This window comes from Buceros rhinoceros, unplaced genomic scaffold (assembly GCF_000710305.1).
Source record: "Buceros rhinoceros silvestris isolate BGI_N320 unplaced genomic scaffold, ASM71030v1 scaffold4361, whole genome shotgun sequence".
Lineage (NCBI taxonomy): Eukaryota > Metazoa > Chordata > Aves > Bucerotiformes > Bucerotidae > Buceros > Buceros rhinoceros.
The window spans coordinates 3,287-25,017 of NW_010393610.1; the positions used below are offsets into that span (position 1 = coordinate 3,287).

At 40.4% G+C, this 21,731-nt stretch overlaps 1 protein-coding gene across 1 annotated transcript in view; it reads left to right on the plus strand.

The window, feature by feature from the left end:
* Positions 1-1,489: 1,489 nt before the first annotated feature.
* The window catches only part of LOC104501149 (protocadherin-15-like), a gene marked incomplete at both ends in the record, with an annotated part of 98,313 nt that continues 78,071 nt past the window's right edge, over positions 1,490-21,731 (plus strand). Inside the window, 3 exons of the mRNA XM_010144911.1 lie at positions 1,490-1,609; positions 6,103-6,213; positions 9,600-9,770. Coding sequence (XP_010143213.1) covers positions 1,490-1,609; positions 6,103-6,213; positions 9,600-9,770 — 402 coding nt within the window. The remainder of the gene's footprint in view (positions 1,610-6,102; positions 6,214-9,599; positions 9,771-21,731) is intronic.

Here is a 21,731-nt window from a genome sequence, read left to right on the forward strand (position 1 = left end):
GAGGATGACTTACTGGTTAATGATAGTTGGTCCTGGTTTTATACTGCCAGGCAAGGCTCGTGTTTCGGAGCCAGTGGCTCTCCTGAATTCTTGAAAGGCTGCTGCTGTACCAGAAGTAGAAGGCAGGGGCTCTCTGTGAGGTAATTCTCTGACAATTAGTAGGCAGGAGGGACCAGTCACCTTCCTACACCCACATGAGGTACCGCTGCTGTCTATTCCGATAGCGAGTGAGTCAAGTTTCAACAAAACATAAGCAGTGGTAGTTACTGTAGCATTAGTCTAGATAATGTGGATAAGTATTGTAGATTAAGACTCACTTACTTTATCATAAAAAGGCTTTGAACTGGTATTCTTTATTTCAAAGACTGAGTGTTCTCAGCCCTGAAGACAGTTCTCACAGAACTGTCAGCCATTAAACTCTCGAAGTAACTAACAGCTTTATAAATAAAACAAGACCAGAACTATAACTATCGGAGGAAATGGGCAGTACAAAATGTGCAAGTGAACTAGCATCATCCGCATTTGTAACCGACGCCTGAATGACTGTTTGTCCTTTGCCACCTTCTCTTTTTACAGCATTTCAAGCCTTTCAGACCCTACAGGTTTAAAGATGTGCAATGACTTAACGCAAAATCTGAAGGAAAGGGAAAGGGTCAGAGAGTCTGTGAGTTCAAGGGCCAAAAATTGGAGTGAGAGAGCAGCAGCAAGAAGTGTGGCTAGAAGCAATGTCTGTGTTGAATCCAGAGCTGTTTGTTCATTTGTTTCTCTCTTTTGGGTTGATTACTTGTGAAGTTTTCAGAATATTGAAATTCAGAAGTCACTTGGACTTCTATCCTTGATCTCAATGGGTCTTGATTTCATGCTGTTTATCTACACGAGGATAATTATAAATTGATTCATTTTCAAAGTATAATTTTACGGGTATTCAATTGCTGCCAACAAAATATTGGAGAAACAGCTTCGTTCTTGTGTTTGTTTAAAACCATAAAGCTCTCTGGGTGTCTGTGTTTGCATGTAGTAATATTTATCTGGCACTATTCACATTATCATAAAGACACTGTTAAACAAGTTCTGTTTACTCTTGCAGCTCATCTTTGTTTTCCTTCCGGAGCTGGAAAATGTAGTTTTTATCTTTCATTCTATTTATATTTATTTCATTAATTCTTTTAGTTTTAAGACTTTTCTTCATTTTCTTTTTCAACAAATGGGGCTCTGTCCTGACAGAGGCAATCTAAGGAATAAAAATGGAAATTGGGTTCACTCTGTGTGTGACGCTTGGCATCAGTGAGAGTCCGAGAACGTTGTGTCTAAACATGTCCTGGTGGATGAGGTTCCAGGCCAAACAAAGGGGAGGAGAGAATGTCAACCTTGCGTTGTAGACCAGAGCTATGGAGAAGAGGAAAGAAGAAAAGGCAGCTTTGCAAACAGTTCTTTGTTTCTTGTATACCTTAAGGTTTTAAGGCGTACCTGTCTGTGTCTGTTCTTGCAGTTAACTCCGGTTGGAACTACCATCTTTACAGGATTTTCTGGAAACAATGGTGCTATTGACATTGATGATGGTCCGAACGGCCAGATAGAATATGTCATCCAGTACAATCCTAATGACAAGGTAAACACATTTAGCTTTTTTTTTTTCCCCCGTATCTTGAAGCAGCAAGTGAAAAGAGTTTGTGGTTGGACTTTGTAAGGAAAGGCTTTATTCCATGACAGAGAATATCCTCCCTGCCTACGAGTGCTTCTTGCCCTGTAAACACCGCTGAATTTACCTTCCTTTTCATTGCCGTGTTAGTGGCTGGATTACTTCGGTATCAGTCACTAATAATCCCTCGTCTTCTCCAGTGTGGTTCACACACTTCCTCTTGGTTTTGGCCTGCCTTTCAATCTGTGGTAGGTAGTGGTATGTACTCCTACACGTTTGTACCTAGTAGACCCACAGCTTGAGAAATGTTCATAGGCAAGGCTAAGTTACTCTCAGAAGAGGCGTTCTGACTTTTCTCACAGAGTCATTTCTGGTTAACGATCACTGTTTTGAAGGAAGAGGGTTATATGTTATTGAAATAAAACACTAGTGATTCCTACCTATTATCTTTGCAAACACCTTTTGGAGATAAAAAGCTTAAAGCATTAGAACAAATTCTCTTTAGGGTCAGATGCGTGGATTTCTCTATTATAACAAGGTTTTTACCACGGGCGATTTGTGTGAAGCATCCGTCTACGTATTTGTAGCAAATTCGAAGTAATGTTAGCGATCCTTTTTGCAAACCAGGCTGTCTTTTGCCATGGGCTAAGAGCGCTATTCCTGTCGATCAGCCTTTGTGATAATTTGTTAAGCAGGCTAACCTGATTTTGTATTCTTCTCAAAGACGACGCGGAGGTTAAGGCAGGGCAGAGAGGATAGTATATGGAGTTAGTAACCGCTCACTGAAATTCTCTGCTTCTGCTTCAGGGGAATTGGAGCAGAAATGGTTTCGTGAGAAAGCAGAAATGTGATTTTCAGTTTGATTACAGGTGTTGGCACACAAGTTCTGATTCAGTTTGCCCCATTTAAGCTGTATACCTCACAAAGGCTTCAGTCCTACTTCCACCGAAGTCCACAAGAGTTTAAGTATCTGCTTATCCATTTTAGGAGGTAGAATTTTGTAAATAACAACAGCATCAAGATGTAATTCCGCATGAACTAATGATACAAGAGCCTACTTTTTTACTTTTTATTGGGGTAATTGTTGGCTTTGGCATAGCTGCATATTGAGGCATAATATTTACTTAGTATATCTACATATTTTTGAGGACAGAAATGGTTTCCTGAGTAACTTTGCAGCACCTTAATCCGCAGGCCTTTCTGGGGAGCATTGTGTCGAGAAGAGGCAATGTCTTTTTGGCAGTAGTGGAACTGTGATGTAGGTTTTCAGGAGACAGGAGATTTCCTGACTTTGTGTGTTGTGTATATTTGGAATTATTTCATTTTTAAATGTTTGCAGTTGTTTCTAAGAGATTGAATTGATTGTGCAGGCTTGAGTAGTCTCTTGAGTTATGACACTGACTTAAGTGAGATTATTTGAATGAGTAGAACTAGTAGCACGCTATGTGAGGGTTCATCGTGTTACGTTCTCAGCCGTTCTTTGAGTGGCTGGTTATGTATGACTGAAGTGTTTCTCTCCTAAATTTATAAACAAATGCAACCATTTTCTATGGAGATAGTGAGTACTAAAATGTAATGCCAACATCATCTTTTAACTGTTTGCATGATGTGTTATAAATAAATGCTATTCCACTACAACATACAGTTGCAAAGCAAACAGAAGGCAGGAAGGACTGAAAGGAATGGACAAGCAGTTCCAAATTCACAAAAAAACCCTAGAATTTTTCTCTCTGCTCTTTTTTCTTACGCTTACAGTACTTAACAGAAACAGCTCAAAAAATTCCTTCTGTTTCAGTAAAGACTGTGAAAGATGTTGGCACTGCAAAAATACCTCTTTCAGAAAATACTTTTGCAACAAGAAGAGTTAAGCATTTTTTAAAATTTTCTTTTTCTCTCTTTCTCAGTTATTGTTCTCCCAGTGACTATGAGGAACAGCAAGGGATTTTCCTCCTTGGAACAACTTCTTTGGAGGAGTTACTTGCTTTATTGCATCTTTGCCTCACTGCTTTTTTTATTCCAGGTGTAATAAATCTGATCCTTTCATCTGTAGATAGCCTTTATGCACAGAAAAACACTGCTTCACCTAGTGAGGCATTTTGCATGTGGTTGACAGAGATGACTTCTCATCGCTGTGAGCTGCTTCATCTCAGCTGTCAACTTGCCAGAAAGTTACTGCATAATATCTGCTACAAGTGAATTTTCTTCCTTAACCTCGGAAACAATTATACTGTGCTCAGAAATGATGTGTACAGCTTAGTGGGAAACATTTCTGCTTTTCTGCTTCTGGAATCCGGCTATATTGCGTGATTTAGATGCCCACAAAGACACTGATGACATAGTACGGGCATGACATAGTCCCCTGCCTTAGAAAAAGAAGACTGATGATAGCTCCTGAGTTACACTGAGGAGTAATCTAGGCATTTGAAAAAAGCCCCGTAAAAAGAAAAGTTGTTATTCTGGAAATGCAGTTTTATTTATTACGTTGTTTAATTGAAAGATGCATAAAAGCCAGCCATTAAAATGAATGTGAAACATTCTTGCCATAGGGCTGAGATCTAGCTATCATGTAAAGGAAAGCCATCAAACTTCTATTGTCCGTTAAAAGCTAAGAATCAACTCAATTAACTTGCCAAAAATACTCTCTCTCCTAATACGGAGTGAATTGTTCGATCTCTATTTTTACCTGAAGGTTATTAAGACAAATGCATCCTCCAAACAAGTTGTGGTCTCCTTCCTTACTTCACTGAGATTCCTTCTACTGTGTTTGGTGAGGATTCAAAATGAAACATTTGGAGTTAGGGAATACACAGAATGCTTTTGCTGTACTGATTTTTCACGTACTGCCAACTCTCCGGGGAGTAAATTGAGTTGTTGTCCTGTGGCTTTTCCCATTCTGAGTTTGCTGGCCCATGTTCAAGACTATGGGCCAACAAATATTCTAAGTTACGAAGACTACTGTACAAAGGCATTTTGTTGTCTCTATTTTGAAGTGAAAGGAGAACCAGTTTTGCTCTCTTGGAGTAAGCAGTTGACAAAGCAATGTCTCGATACTTCCCGCATGCGCTGGCTCATTTCAGTATTGCAAATGCAGCCGAGATCTGACGGTACGGTATGCATCTCTTAATTGCCTTCGAGTTTCATTACAGTTTGGGTTGCAGCAGAAATAGAGTTTGCAGAGGGATCACCGAGCTGATCTGATGCGGTACGTTTAGGAGCTGTGGCACAAACTTACTCCTGAAAAGCTTTAAATGATTGCATTTCTGTGCTGTGTTGGAGCAGGAGAGGCAGTTTGGAAAGAGGTCAAAGATTTTTGCTGAAATTGTCCTGCTCTTTCCTAACAGTACAGATTGTGGAGTTCCAGTTAAGTTCATCCTCACACCAAGATCTGCCAAGGAAAAGGCAGTTATTTTGAGAGTGCCTTGGCTGGTCCTCAGCTGTAGCATCTCGTCCAGCTGGTTCTGGCCTGTTAAACCAGAGTCGAGCGTGCTAAGGCAGTCAGGAGAATCTTTCTTGTGAATTAGAAGTGGCACAGATAATGCGTGTTTGCATGTGCGTGCATGCACACGTGACATCATCTTGTAGAGCTCTTGAAGTTATTACCCATTATTTGCATAGTTCACAACCCGCTTACTTGTTTGTAACAAAGGAAGGAAGAGGAGAGGCAAAAGCATGGAGAGATTTTTTGATGCAATTAATTTGATAGTAGAACTGAAACGCGGTATCATGTCAGACACCTGTCTGTGCCTTTAACCCTGCTTGCAAATGGGTCGTTAGTCCAAGTGAATCCTTTAAAGATGTGTGCACCCCAGCAGTACCCAGCTGCCACGCCGCATCACGACTTTGTGGTCCGAACCTGTTTAAGCAAGTATGCAGAACAAATTTAATTTCACCTGATCTACCCATCCTGATTTACCCTGAAATTAGAATTTACTAGTGTGCTGGCACCGAAGTATGCAGTGTTGATGTTCTCCATCTCTGTTGATGTTTACTACTTCATTGCCCTCATGAAAGCCAGAATAAAAAGAAGATAAATACAGTGATGTGGATTTCTTAATCTCTAATACGTGATACTTTCTACAACAGTGATAAAAAATAAATGAAGACAAGCCAAACTGTGTAAAATGAAGACCTGAACTTTCAGATGACAAGTAGGGAAAAGTTTTCTGAACTCGCCACTGCAAATTCAGCAGAGAGATAGACTTCAGGAGAGATAGACTTTAGTTTGTGGTTGGAAGTAACAAGGTATATGCAATAAATCAAAGAGAATTCTGTTACATGCCGGTTATTGCGGGATTCTTATGGAGTACATTGGATGGGGAGAAAACAGTGAAAATTTGAAATCACTAATCTGGAAAGCGTTTGCAATTTTGGATGCTGCCCAGTCTCTCACTGTGTGGCCTATCTGAAGTGTGTTTTAACTTTGAAACAAGTTCAATTCTATGATACTGTTTTAACTTCTGCAGACTTCCAACAGGACCTTTGATATTCCTCTCACTCTGTCTGGAGCAGTAGTTCTACGAGAAAGACTAAATTATGAAGAAAAGACTCGTTATTTTGTCATTGTTCAAGCAAATGTAAGTATATCTCACTTAATGACCATTTGTGCCATTGATTTAGTGGTGGGATTTAGTTTGCAGATTTAGATTTTTCCAGGAAAAATAAAAGTTTCGCTGAAATATCAGGTCTGAAAATATTCTTGTCCTGAAGATCTGATTTATGATTTATCTAGGTCATTGAAAGCTTAGTGCACCCTCAGCAAATTTGCAGAGGACACCAAGTCAGGGAGGTGTGACGATCTGCTTGAAGGTGGGGAGGCTCTACAGAGGGATCTGGGCAGGCTGGATCGATGGACTGAGGCCAGTGGTATGAGGTTCAACCAGACCAAGTGCCAGGTCCTGCCCTTGGGTCACAACAACCCCCTGCAGCGTTACAGGCTTGGGGAGGAGTGGCTGGAAACTGCCCAGCAGAAAAGAAAAGGACCTGGGGGAGGCTGGTCGGCAGCCGGGTGACCATGAGCCAGCAGCGTGCCCAGGCGGGCAAGAAGGCCAATGGCATCCTGGCTTGTCTCAGCAACAGTGTGACCAGCAGGAGGAGGGAGGTGATTGTCCCCCCTGTATATGGCACTGGTGAGACCACACTTCTGTGGCCAACACCTACTGTGTCCAGTTTTGGGCTCCTCGCTTCAAGAAGGACGTGGAGTTGCTGGAGCATGTCCAGAGAAGGGTAACAAAGCTGGTGAAGGGTCATCTTTAGTCTTGAGAAAAGGAGGCTGAGGGGAGACCTTACCACTCTCTACAACTACCCAAAAGGAGGTTCTAGTGAGGTTGGGATTGGTCTCTTCTCCCAAGTAATAAATGGTAGGACAAGAGGAAATGATCTCAATATGCACCAGGGGAGGTTTAGGTTGCATATTAGGAAAAATTTCTTTACAGAGAGGGTTGTCAAGCACTGAATGGGGTTGCCCAGGGAGGTGGTGGATCCCCATCCTGAAGGTATTTAAAAGATGTGTCAATGTGGTGCTGAGGGACATGGTTTGCTGATGACCTGGCAGTTAATGGTTGGACTTGATCTTAAAATCTCTTCCAACCATATATCTCCTCCACGATATATTACCACTGGTTAAAAAAGCTTGCTCAGTGTGTGTGACAACCTTTTGGGGCCAAGGAACAAGTTGTAAGTTTGAAGTTCAGCCCATGCAGAAAAGTGCATTCCAGTGTCACTAAGAGTGCATTGTTTTTTCTAACAAGTCTAGAGATGTTAATTTGATCTCAGATGAGTTTAATGGATGTGATTTAGTTGCATCCCTCAGTTTTGAGATGCTTTTTTCTATAAAGAGGTGATTTTTCTTTCAGATCATATTGCAAGCGTACACAGAGGTTTTTACAGAGTGGCTGGCACTGGGTAACGCAAACGAAGAAGAAGAGTGATGTTTAAACTTTATCTAATATATCTGTCATCAGAGAAGTTTTCTGGTGCCCTTGAGGGCTGTGAAAGCTTTTTTCCCTTCTTGTCCTTCTGATAATAGCTGAAATGAAAACTTTTCCTCTGTTGTGATACGACTTCATTTGTTGGAAAATGAGAATGCTCTGGAGCAACTTTAGATAGCTTGCTCCTGAACTCACGCATTCGTATTACTGTCATCTTTCTCATACAGAATCGCAGATACCTTTTACAATCCACTTTCCTAAGTATTTGTTCAGCATTCCTTCAGTAGAAGATATGCTCCAGGGGTGTCGCAATGACTTTTTCGCTTAGATATATCTAAAGATCCTTCCTGGCTGTTAGAACAAGTAATTTTACTTGGGTGACATAATTTGCTGATCTCTTGAACAGGAAGAGCTTACTAAAACTTTGAGTTCTCACAGATGAGAATCTTGATCTCAAAGGAAGGCTCTAATTAAGCAATCGGTATAGCCCAGCTCTTTTAGGAGTTTGCTTTACGCATTTTTTTCTTTTATTTTTCCGAATATTGAAGGCTGCTTTTAATGCTCTGTCTTACGTACTATGCAATCAGACTTCTGTTCCATCCTGTTCCAAGATCACATCAGCACTGATAGTTTATTGTTCTTGCATCCTGAAGATACTACCTGAAATTAATTACTCTGTATCTGCCTTGATTCAGTGTTCCTCAGAGGTACACATTGGAGGAATGTAAAAAAGTTTAGTTGATGGTGAAGGTGGCTCCTTGAGCTGGTATTGGTTTTCATCAGAGACCATGAAGAAGGATGAATTCAGAAATTCCCATGCTTAGTAACTGTAAATGTAAAGCGGTTCCGAAATCTGAGTGGACTGCGAAACAGGAAAATAAATACATATCCAGTCTGATTTAGAGCAAAGTCCTGCTTTTCTCACACAGGTGATATTAAAAATCATGAATGCTTTAAAAAAAAAAATACTTTTTCTGTCAATACTCTCCTAGGAGGACAAAACTTAGCTAAAGGCCCATATTCCATCTGTAGGATATCATTATTTCAAAAATAATGGATAGTTGTGCTGTTTGTTCAGTATGATGATAAAAACAGGAGAAAGAAAAGGTGAACTGTTGCTAGTGTGTACATTATCGAGTGTATAAAAAGAATTCAGGTGGTTCCTGCAGGTCGGGAAAGTGTAGCTTTATTCTGTGCCATCTGAAAAAGAAAGGAAACAAGGAAGTTGCAGAACTCAGTGGTGTCTTGTGTACCCAAAGATTAAAAAAAAAAAAAAGAGAAAAGTCCAACCATGAGATACCTTGAGAAGAACCTGTCGTGCACCCTGGAGACTTTTTTGAGATGAAGCAGTGTAGCTGCTTTGTTGTGGACAGATGTGTTCTTCAACCTTCTAAAGCATCAGCGCTGTAACTCGTTTCCTAGACAAAGCAGCTTTCCACATGGCGTACGGTTCGGAGATCTTGTCATCTGGCGGGGTTTGTGCGTGGGAGGCGGCGAGACGAGGGGGAAGGGAGGTGCTAAATCTCTTTTGAATTGTGGCATGCGGGGGTGAATGGAGCATTACAGTCCCGGACCTTTCCACTGCCGTTAGAATAGAAGTAGTTACTGCTTGTGCTTTCCACTTCCATGAGCACAAGTCTTTTTACTTACAGACCGGATTTGGCAGAGCTACGCCAGGCAGCCTAGAGGTGTATTTCAGTGTGTAAGTAAGGCACAAGGGACTTTTTATCTTTAAATATGCTGCATTTTTATGGATTTGAGACATGTCTTTATTTCAGGCATTTCCTGAGAATTAATTTCTCAAAACTGTATTATTTCTGAGTGATAGGTGTCTCACAGGATTTCTTAATTCAAGATCATATTTCTGAGCCTTTAAGGCTGTAGCTCTGAGGCTGCAGTTTTTGTTATTAGCTATTTCCTAGAACCTGGATAATTATGGTGCTTACGTGTTTTGTCCTCAGCTTTAACTTTAAGCTTTTTTAGAGATTCTTGGTTCAGAAAGTCTCACCAAATGTAATTCATTTCCTCCACAGGACCGAGCCCAGAATCTTAATGAGCGAAGGACAAGTACAACCACCCTGACAGTGGACGTGCTCGATGGGGACGATTTGGGACCCATGTTTCTTCCTTGTGTCTTGGTGAATAATACTCGTGACTGTAGACCTCTCACCTACCAAGCAAGCTTGCCAGAACTGACTGATCCTGTAAGTCCTCTGGATTTTTGTATGTTTTGTATGTTTGTTTTGCAAGCAACCGTTTCCTTTTTTCTGTTGGCACAGTTGAGAACTCTTACTAGAAGGGTCACATATGCTTTATGCCGCATTTCATGGGCTAAACAAAAGAAAACCAAGGTAAGACGTATGTAGGAATAGATGGTGAAATTCCAGCCTTGATACAAAGGGAAACCGCTTAGTCACGGCAAGGGCCGAGTCTCACTGAAATTTGGTAAATTGTGGAATTGTTTTTCCTGATCCGTCCATGTTTTTCTCTCAAAATAGCTGAAAAATCTCTTTTGAGAAGGGACTTGTCATGTTATTCCATTCAGGATTGTTGTAGATATTAGGAGAAAGATTTCTGGGGGAGGAAGCATTAGTCACTAGTCCTTGAAGAGATTATTTGTTGCTGTTATCGGCTTTCTGTCTAGAGGCATGAAAGAGTAATGTGTGTGTCTCCCATGTAGAAGCTTGTACTAAGTATGTTGGATTATCCCCCACTTAAAATGGGGGTGAAGGTCACAGTAAGGCTCATTTCACGCTGGAATGTACACAGTGAATCACAAGAGTAGTAGGTGAGAGCTTCATTGTTTCTTGATGCAAGATGGTGCCAGTTTCCCTTCCGTGCAGGACAGCTGTTGCTTGGCGTAAAGGAGATGTGCATCTCCGGTGGGTGAAACGGAAAAATTTCTTAGTTAATATTGATACATGACCTTTGATTCATGTATTTAAGAACATAAAAAGGAAGAACCAATTGAATCACCTTGTTTCCCCGATTAGCATTGACATTAAGATACTGTTAAGTATTGACATTAAGATCATGACTTCCCTTGTTCATTGCAGGACACAGTCTCTGTCCTGATTCCTCTGACCAGGAGAGGGGGATGGTTGAGGCCGTACGCGTGGAGGCTCCTGCTACTCTCTGCTTTATGTGTCTTGCTGTCCTGTACCTCATAGTCTTTTCACATCCCGTATGTGTCCCACTTTGTCTGGCTGTGAATATGCCTGAGCCAGGTCATCAACCACTGCTGCCACCCTGATTGGTTTATTCAGTTGATGCTCTTAGCGAGTTTCAAAATCTCTCCCAGTTGTTTTACACATTTTAGGACCAGCTGAAATCATGTATCTAATATACAGCAGTTGATCAATTGCTTCTGCACAGATAAAGAGTACAGGCTCTGGTTTATTAATTAACCAGTGAAATTTCAAAGAGGTGAGACAGGGCTTTTTGTAATTGAGATTGGTGTGATTAGTGTGCCTTCCGGGTAAGGGAGGGCTGGGAAAAGTTTTGAGGAGGTGGCATAAACCTGTCTGAACCCCTTGACAAACTTCCAGGAGAAGAGTGGGTCTTGGAGCACACGTTGCAGCTCCAAAGGAGGTGATTTCTCTCTACTGGCTTACAACTGCAGCCTGAGTTGAGAGGTGTAGCAAGACTGGAGCCTTGATATTCAGCTTGTATCAGAAACAAATCGGTTGTGAAAGGAAAGAGATGTTCCATTGTGCCATATTTAACCTTGTTGCATTGATTTATACATCTCTCCCCCTCCCCACCCCCCCTGGGTATTTCATAACCCTTTGTAACTGTGTTGTCTGTTTTGTGTTTTGTCAATAAATGCTTTTACTTCAAATGTTACATAAATTTGTTTTGCGCTTAGTGTCATTTTAGGGAAACTGAGCCACCACAAATTACTCTCCAGCTGAGTATGTGGCCTCATCAGAGTTACTGGGGCGCCGAAACTGTCCCGGATGACAGAGCTTGACACTATTTTCTCTGCACAGATCTGATAGAGTTCCCAGTACAGAGGCAGACAAGGCAGAAATTATTAAAAACCGGTGCTGGGTCATTACCTTGCTTTTTATCTGGTTATCTTAATGTAAGTCTTACAATTTTCCTGGTGCAGCTCTCACAGATGAAAAGAATCCAGCTCTGTCTCCTTTCCTGCCCTTGGTCAGGCACATATGCTGCGCTAGAAGACAAAGCAGTGTCTACCAAGGAGGGTGTCCAGGCTAGGAAATATCTGACTAGTCACTTAGGTGCTGAATTGCAAAATGTATTCATTTAACTTCATAAGCTACAATCTGTTCAGATGTCAGCTTTTTTGTTTGCTTTTTGGCTTGTTTTTTTGTGTGCGTGAAACTGCACCATGGAAAAACTGATCCATGAAAAGAGAAACTGGTTCTGTTGATAAACTGCCAATTATTCGCTGGTTTATGTATTTGTAGCACTGTAGCAGTTTTAATAAATGTTAGTGGGGGAAAGATGTTTGAACTCAGAATTTTACTTTGGTACTTCAGATATTGACTTCTAAATGCTAATTACATTAGGAGATATGGATGGTACCTTAAGAGATTCAGCTAGTAAACATCTGTATTACATTTGTCCTGCAAACAGCAGTGTGATAAAGTGCAGAGAAGTCAGAGCCATCTGGACTAGCCAGGGGCTGACAGCGGACTTAAGCCGTGCTTGGATCTGGTACAAAGGCAAAGCAGCCTGGGCAGAGGATCTCATTCAGAGATAGGTTGGAGGTCTCTGCACGATATGAAACCATTGCATTAGACAAGACCCATTTGAGTCCATAATGCTGTAAGACTTTTAACTGCGGTGTCAGGTGATAGAGAAGCTGGCAGTAACCGGTACGTGCCTCAGAACAATTTACCTGACCCTCTGGCGTGTATAGCAAATAGAACAGAACGCTGTTTGCTGGAGTTTTTTAATGGTACCCACTACATAGGCTAAAGGACTATTTTTAGTCCAAAATGTATTTTTTTTAATTTGTTTTTTAATCTTTTAATGAACATGAGAAGGAATATTAATGAATCTAGAACAAAGTGTAAGTATGAACTATTCAGAAGCAGTAGCTGCAAGAAGTAGTCCTGCTTTACAGGGAAGATGTCTGCTCAGCTGACACCTGAAGCATTTAATGTAACCGGTAAGAATAACACTTTTGTTCAATCCTGTACAATTACTTTTTTTTAGTTGGCACCTATCCATGAATTTACTGAGGTACAAGTCATATTTCTTCTCCAAGTTTCTTTCCCTTAGATGCTCTAAAGCAGCTGGGTACATTAGCAGTGGAGGATCCGTATAGCGTGTGCTTTGTTTATGGTCTTTGGTGGGCAGAGATGGAAGAGATCCAAATTAATGGATCTCTTTGTTACCAGAGAAGCAATTTATTTTCCTGAAGAACCATATCAAGGTTTATGCTATGCTTTCTGAGAGTTGGTCTGACTCATGGCAGTATTAATAATATTATTACATCTGCTCCAGGCTGAGCAGAGTGCTGTATAATTACAGTTTATACACTTGTAAAACCCTGATTTGCATTTCTTCCATTTGCACGGAGGGTGTAAATTCCCCCAAAGCTGCAGATCTCCCGAGCAGCACCGCAGGAATCTGGTGGTCCTCTGTGGCTGTGCATATAGAGTGAAAGTACCTTCCTGGGTGCTGCCTATAATCAACTGAGCTTTGCTACAAGGCACGACCTTCTTCAGTGGGTTTTGTTAGTGTCCATTCTGCAGTCCTACCAATGAGCTTCTGTAATTAATTGCTGTGGTGGCCTTATTAGGTCTAGGATCACACCTAAGGTCGTATAAACACCAGTGTCTCTGATATCAAATGCTTGTGAAGTGCTCTTGCACCTTTGTAGAGGAGGCAGAAACTCATAGTTCATTGTAAAAGAAAAAACTTTGGATGTTTTTATAGCACCTTAGCTCTTCTGAACTCTTAATCCTGTGGTAGGTGCCTGGTAAGTGAGAGCAAAACTGCCTTGCTACTACAGCCGAAACTAAATCAACAGCCTGTAGTCCATAACCTTGGATTATGCACTGCTTCCCTGGGCAGTAACGTGCTTGTGAAGTGGTACGTGTTGAGTCTGCTTCAGCGCCTGTGGCAGTGATGGGGTAAACTACCTTACAAGTTCCCAGACCCGGAGGAAAGAAAGAAATCTGAGTCCTCTAATACTCATTGCAAAAATTATCTTGCAAAAAGGTACCTAAGAGAGCATAAAGCATAAAACAGCATTCAAAGACGATGTTTGAAGTTCTGCCTCTGAACATATTTGCAAATCCTTTGACTTTATTTTCTTCAGGAGAATGCAGTCTGCTAGTTCAGCCTGAGCTTCCATATAGATGCTAAGTAAGGTTTGTGTGGCTCTGAAACACACAGTCTTCATAATCTGGCAGATTAAAACTTTGCTCTGAGTTGAAGTGAATGTGTGTGGTTAACGCAACTGTAATAACATCTATCAACATCTGAGGAAACGTTCTCTTTTACCTGTGTGCAGGGTAAAAGCCCATAGACAAGCAGGAAAGTGCTTAGCCCTGATGAAAGTGGTTTCTTTCTTGCCTTTCCGTGAAAGCATGACTTCATGTCAAGGGTGCATTGGGCTGAATTTACTGACAGCCAAACTGCCTGAAACTAAAAAAGCAAGTTAGATTGCCATACAAATCATTTTTTTTTCTTGGTTAGATATGGTACATTTAACTGCAAATGTTCATGGCTAATTTAGGAAGTTGTTAGTTTCTGAAGCAGTTGTATCTCAATATGCCTTTTTTTCCTTTGCTTTATTTTTACTAGGATTCAGAGTCTTATTGAAACATGATAGAAGAGGTTTGCCCGCCTTTGGCTTACTCTGCCTATATAGACTTATAAGCCATGCTTGTGATATACTTGCATCAAGCATCAGGAAATTATTTGAGATTTAATGTGGTTTTAATTATTCCTTTTGCAACAAAATAGATGCTGTCAAATTTTTGAGACTGATGCTGAATACTCTTTAGGGGACGGCATTTACCCTTCATCCTGGAATTAGACCGTGGTTGAGCACAATTATGTCTGCTGGCATAATTGAGCGTTTAAAGTGTGGCTTGTGTTTGTGGCTTCCAGAGAAAAATGAGGTTCCATCATTAGGAGAATTGCATGTTTCTCTTTTTACAAGTATTTTTAGTAAGGGAAGAAGTGACTTTGCATTTTGAATAGGCGGCATCCAGCTCTGCAGTGGTACCTGGCACTGAGGCTGACACTGACAGGGGAGGTGTGCCGGGGTGCTCCAGAGAGGTAGGTTGGCTCTTCAGAGAGACCTGGCGCACTGCCTAGCTCAGGGGATACGCTCTGTCTCTCTCTTGTGTAGAAGTTTTTTGGGTTTGGTGGGAGTTTTTGGTCTGTTTGTTGGGTTTTGGGTTTTTTTTTTGACCTTCAGCTGTTTCTTTATCCCTTCCTATGCTAGCAGCTGATCTTAGCTTTGAATGCAGGTGTGCGCTTCTCAGTAATCAATACGCGGGAACGCAGCAAATTCCTTATTAACTGTGCTGAGTTCATCTTTGACTTAAACTATGTTCATGTTGCCTGAGAATCCGACTTATATTTACCAATAATAAACTCATGTTCTTTGTATCTCATGGATTTGGGGCTCGACAGGAAAGAGAAGTATGCCTGAGCGTGCTTTGGTTTTCAATAAATGTTTAGTTGAGAAGATTGATTTCAGAGTTTCTATACAGTGTACACAACAAATTATTAAAGGTGAAAGCTTGTATTTTGTTTACCACTTCTGCAGCCATTCTCTGATGAATGTAGTAACTCCAGAGCACAGAAAATCAGGTCTCTTGTACAGTATAGTCCCGGCTGCCAACTTCTTGTTTTGACTGTATGCATGTGTTGTCCAGCTTTCTCTATGAACTCATTCTCATATTTAATGCCCCAATCATTTCAGTTTTTTTCACAAATACTACTGTATCTGAGAAAACGTTAGAGAAAATTGCAGCGGCAAATCATTATTTATAGCTAAAAGGTTTATGTACTTTCTTATCTGTATATATCTTAGAATATTCTGTTTAGAACAGCCTGGCAACTGTGTTAAGGAGAATAAAAGTCTTTGGTGAAAGATAGCAGGTGTTGTCAACTTTTGAGCTGTCAGATGAGCGAGTTCCTGTGTGTTTTCCAGCCACAAATGGTTTGGGAGGCAGGGCAGTGGTGTCACTTCAGCCATACTACAAGAACTGACCACAGAAATGCTTTAAAAATCAGGGCTGTTTCCGAAATCGAGGAAAGTTTCCCAACTTTCTGGAGTTGTTGCATGTTCAGTAAATTAGAAAAGAATCTCTCTCAGGTCTGAGGCTTTGAATAGTCCTTTTGCCACTGGCTGAAAGATGAGCAAATGGACTCACTTTTCAGGTATTAATTTTTCATTAGCAATTTAACTGAAACCTGAAACTTGCATCAGGAAAGGGAAAATGAAAATTGATTTCCATGACACATACGCAGTTGTTGGTGTGGTTGTTTTTTTTATTATTGAAAAAGGCAAATCATTATGGCCAAGTTATTTGCAGTATAGTTGAGCAGCAGATAGCAATTTTTCTAATTAAATTTAAGCGTAGATGCATGATAAACTGATAGACAATCTTGAATTACTTTGGAAGCTGGAAAGGAATTCAAACGCAGTGATAAAATCCTCTCTGGGGTGCAGTTTCTGCTTCAAAGTTTATAGATAAACTTTTCATCTACATTTTTTCACTCTTCTCACTCTAATTGCAGCCATACAGAGGTCACCAGATTGATGCTAAGTTCGAGGTAATGGACAATGTTAAAGAAGCAGTAGTGTTCACAATAAATTTACTAGCACAGGCTTTCTAATAACTTGCTCTTGGTGATTTTGATGAGCTCTATGGAAGTGACTCAGCAAAGTCACAATGGACAGCTTTGATAAGCTATTGATTATCTGCTAGTGCGTGGTAAGTCATAAAAGGTGTTTTAAGTCTTCTGTTTTCTTTTCTGTTTTTATGATTGATTGTCTGTTTCCAATATGCAGTCTCTTGATAAGTAGAGCCTTTTTTTAAAAGGAAATGTCACTGAAAAATAGTGAGGCATGAAAAGGTTAAAATTACAAAGGCGTGATGTCACAGGTAATCAATTTTTATGTATTTGGGAGTGGACCAAGGTGCCACAACTAATTAAAAAGAATTCTCAGTAACTTTAGTATGTGAATAAACGAACCTGAGAATTGTTTTCTGTCATCTGTCTTAGCAGGCAGGCAAGCACTTCACTTGCTTGACACATTGATCAGGCAGGACAGACACTGTTTGGTATCTGAGATTAACTTCTGGTTTTAAATACAGATGCATTTCAGATAGAGGAGAAATTAAGTTGGCTGCTTTTCACTTCAAGAGCAAACAAAACTGTGCTTTTAACTTACAAAATGTAATAAGTATTTAAAGAAAGCAGGTGTTTCAGTTATTGAAAACGCTGGCTGAGAAAATTACAGCAAGGCTGCAGAATAAGTGAACACCGTCTGACACATACTCTCCTGATGGTGGTTCTAACCGAGCTGCATTGCAGAAATAGAGTTGATGTCTGTGGTTACGAATAAAGTGATGCGTCACAATTCACTCGGAGTACGGGATGCTTGCTTTGAATGTGGGACTACTGTGGTAGGGATCTTGCCTTGTGTGTTTGGTACATGTCAGGAAGGGGGAGGAGAACAGTGAATTTCATTGAAACATAAAACAGGAAGACACATGATCTTTTTTTTAGCAAGTGAAAAGAGAATTGGCTGAGCATGGTTTTTACATGCTTTAAGTTTTCACTAATACTAATCTTTCTTAAAATGCACAAATGGAGTTTTTAACGGAAAAAGGATCAAACTTGACTGAAAACTTGAGAAGCTTTGGACAATACATGGTAAAAAATGAAACAGGAAAAGTAAAATACCATTAGAGATCATCTTTGAAGTTGTGTTTGGAGTGAGAGGAACACGTTCTGTTTCTTGCTAAGACTGAGTCATCAACTGCTCTTTGATACATGGTGGCTGTGGGGCTCCCTTGCTGGGTCAGGAGAGGCCAGAACTGTGGCAGTTCACCAGAGATGCAGACTGGGCTGGGAATTGGCTGAAGGTGAAAACCGGCCCATTTTCTATGTATTTATCAAGCTGTAAAGTGAAATTTTAGAGAGCTAACCTCAAATCTGATTTCTTTAATTAGCAAGACTAAGTGGGGAATAAACTGGTAAAAATGACTGATTTTATCATACGCTTTTTCTTCTTTTTTTTTCCAAATATGGAAATGTTCCATTAATTGCCTGATATTTATCATGATGGTTAGTAACTTACTGGGAACACTAATGGGAAAATATTCAATTCTTACAGCTTTGTCAGAAGTTAGGAAGAAAAAGGGTCTTGATTTTGCTTGGAAGAAGTAACTGTGAGGCTGTAATTAGAAGTCATTTCTTTTCAGAAATGAAGACGATCTGCTCTGGTTCAAGTTCTGGTCTGGCACATCAGCCACATAAGTCAAACGTGGAGAGTGTTTGGGTGAGATCACCAGGGTGCCTGGGTGGGTTCGATGTGTGCAGAGGTACAGGTTCCCTCCCATAAACCATCTTCGTGGTGCATGGCAGAACCAATGCCAAAGTTCTGATGAATTTACAAAGTACAAAAGGTACCAAACACCCTCCTCTTAGTTGAAAAGATCTTGCTGTTTCATCCTATTGTATTCTCCAGATCTCATTTTAAAGTTTGTTAGAAAGAAGAACCCCCTCCGCCCCCATAACAAGGAAGACTTTAGTATCCTGTGTGAGAACACACAGCTTTCTGTGATGCCGCTAAGGGATTGCGATTGAGCCTTTCTCTCCTCAAAAACTAGAGCTTCGGGAGATGAAAGAGTGCCTGAGGAAGGACCATCCCTGTCTCATTCTGAGTTCTGGTCCATATCTTGAATACACAATCGACTACTGTGATTTAATTGCTGTCTTGGACATCTGCCAAGACGAAAAAAGCCACTTTCACAATGTGCATTTCTGTTTTCTATTCTATAAAACTGTGTGCACTACGGCGTGAAGTGGAGCTATTGTCAAAGAGAAAATAGCTCTGCCAAAGCAAATTTCTCTGAAGGAAGCTACTAAATGTGTAAATAAGGAAACAAACCAACATCATTATCCTAGTAAAATCTATGTGTAAAATGAATCAGTCGAGAGACAAAGGATCTGGGTAAAAACCTGACCTATTTATTTCTGTGTTTCCTTTTTTTTAAATTTTAAATTAATTACTGTTTTGGTACTGATTTTTTTCCCCCTAATTCATACAGATGAATTTAAGAAAGGTCCCGCCAGCAGCGCTGGTTATACTTCCCCAAAGGGTTCTCCCATGTTGCAAGCAGAAGCTCTGTCTTGATAGTAGATAATTATTTTTGTTCTGTGAACCTGTCTGATTCCGGAGCCAAGATAAACCTTTAGCACCTACAGTGCCTGTAGCAAGAAGCGCCGTGGTACGGCTGTATTTGGATGAAGATCCTCGTTGTTCTGTGCGTTTTGAGCCTGCCAACAGGTAGTTTTTTCAGACGTTTCTGAGCTGCTGGCTTGCAACAGACAGTGGGCAGTTGATCCTACGCACACTTTTTACTTCTATAGACCTTTCTGTGTTTCTTTGTAATTTTTTTCAGGTTTAAAGGTACTGTCTTTATTCAGGCTCTGCCTTGCTTTTGATCGTACCTTTGATCATAAGTTCTTGTGCTTTTTCTGGGATATTATGTTGTGGCGTATTTCTAAAGGTCTAGAGGAGCCATCAGCCTCTTCTTAACAGCATCAAGTAAGACTAAGTATTTCCAAACTCAGCTGAAATTAGCAGCCATTGACACAGCTGACAACTCTGTTCCTTTTTCTCCTGAGAGTAATATGCATTTAAAAGGAAAAAAAAAACCCAAAAAACCCCAACAAACCCTGGCTTTAGTATTTCACAGACTTTTGAATTGTAATGAAATTACTCTTAGAAATGAAAAAAAAAAAAAAAACAACAAACCCAAACAACTTTAAGTACTTACGGTAGTCTTACCCTGTTTTTTAAATATTGTCTATTTTTTGTGAATCTGTTTCAAGCAGAAGAAGGTGCGTTTGCTTTGAGTTTTACAACTTGCTTTTCTGCAGCTGCTCTCTTGTCTCATTCTGAATCCTGAACAGAAATTATGATGATAATAAACCTGCCATCCAGAATTTGAAGGATAATCAAGGAGGTAGACTTCACAGTTTGTACTGAAAAAAGGGAAATGTCAAAAATGTTCTTTAATCAGTTATCACATTGGAACAAGCAGAACCTCCAGACTGAATTCTCGCTTTTGCCTGAATTGCACAGGAGATTATCCTGCGTGCCAAGGCAGGAGGCCCATTGCATAATGCATTTCGGTTAGTCTCCAGCACATATAATCTGTTGAAGACATTTCCTACAAAGCATGTCAGATACAGAAAAAGCAATTTAGTAAGCCCAGTGATCAGATACTGTTGAAATTCAATTCTTCTTTGGACCTGCGGCTCCTGGAAGACATCATTGATAAAATAGTCTCTATTTTCCTCTTTGCTCTGATTCATTATGCTATCTTGCTGCTCTTTCAAGTATTTTTCCCCCTCAAAGGTTGCTTGATTTTAAAAATAAACGAAAGGAATTGTGGGGGGTTTTTTTTGACAACCTGCTCTGTTAACAACATGATCTGTCGAGATATTTGAATTTTACAGTTTTCACTTTAATAAACTGCATAAGCATTGGACCCAGCAGAAAACTTAACGCAACAACCACGGATTGTGTTGAACAACCAAGTAAGGTGCTAAAAGCTGATTGACAATTACGGTGCTGAGCTTAGAAACTAGGTCCCTTTTTAATGATCAGCCTCGAGTCTTAGTTTTTCCCGTCAGTTAGTAAAACACTTTTTGTACCCCTGGAGAAGACATCAGAGGTTATTTCACGTGTGCCAACTGCGTAAACTATCCACTGTTGCTCTTTATCAGTGGCTTTTAAAAATGAAGGTGAACGTCTTGTAAATAAAAGGGAAAGTTAGATTTATTTTAAACTTGCAGATCAACCCCCATTATTATGACTTTCTGCGTATATGTATGAACTGAACCATTTTTAACAATGATTTCATAATACAGGTTTTACTATCGGCTTTTAATAGTTAGATTCCCCTGGGCGAACTGTTAACACAGTTCCTATTTTACCAGCGTTGTCAATAAAAATGCTTTCACCAAAGTGATACTCAGGAAGGCTAAACTCCAAGAAGGCTACTCAGTGCTGCTTATATTTCATTTTCATATCAAGCGTGGACATTTTGCCCTGTCTGCTTGGACTCTGCAACATCATCTGGTGGTAGAGAAGGAGTATATTTTTTACAGAGCATGAACCTTCAGATATATGTACAGCGTTGCAAACGAGTAAGAAGCGTCAATTAGGCAAATTAGTGCAAATCTCTAGAGTTGAGCAATATAAATTTTGATGGAGTTCGTTTCCTCGTGTAGTTTGCCCTTTCTTGGGGAGAAGGTTTGAGGCACAACATTTTGGTTGTACAAACCTGTTTAGCTCCTGTGACCATTTGATCAGAATTATTTTCTGCAGAGGATTTACTCTTCAGCTTCACCGTGGTTTTCAAATCCACGCTAGGGGGTTTCTTCCTGTTTGTGCTGGCTTTAGTTGAGTTGACGGGCGTTCAGCTGAGCTGGTGTTCTGTATTGTGTCCAAGAGGAGGGTCAGAAGATCCCATTCGCCCTGTATTCTGTACATCTTTGTGTTGCATTAGCCCTCAAGGGGTGGCTTAGGAAATTCTGCGAACTCCTGAAGCGAGTCACTGCCTCTCCCTGTTCGCTCGCTGATCAAAGGGAGCATCTGTAGGCACTTGTAGCTATCCGTGGAAAGGCAAGAAGAGAGGGAGAATGGTGAGATCCTGCAAATAGGAGACTGGACATGACATACTCCATCTGACTAATTACAAGGTTTTGATAGTACCTTCAGCAAAACGCACTTTTCTAGAGTGTTTCTTGCTTTGCTTCACTTGTGGTTGGATAACTCCATTGTTTTCTGCATTTTACTGACGTAGAAGTAAGTACTTTATGATGGATTTGTGTTCATTAGTGTTTTGTCACAGCCGTTGTTGTACTGGCAAAGCATCTGAAGCAGCAGCAGCAGCAAGAAATGATGTTGGAATGGC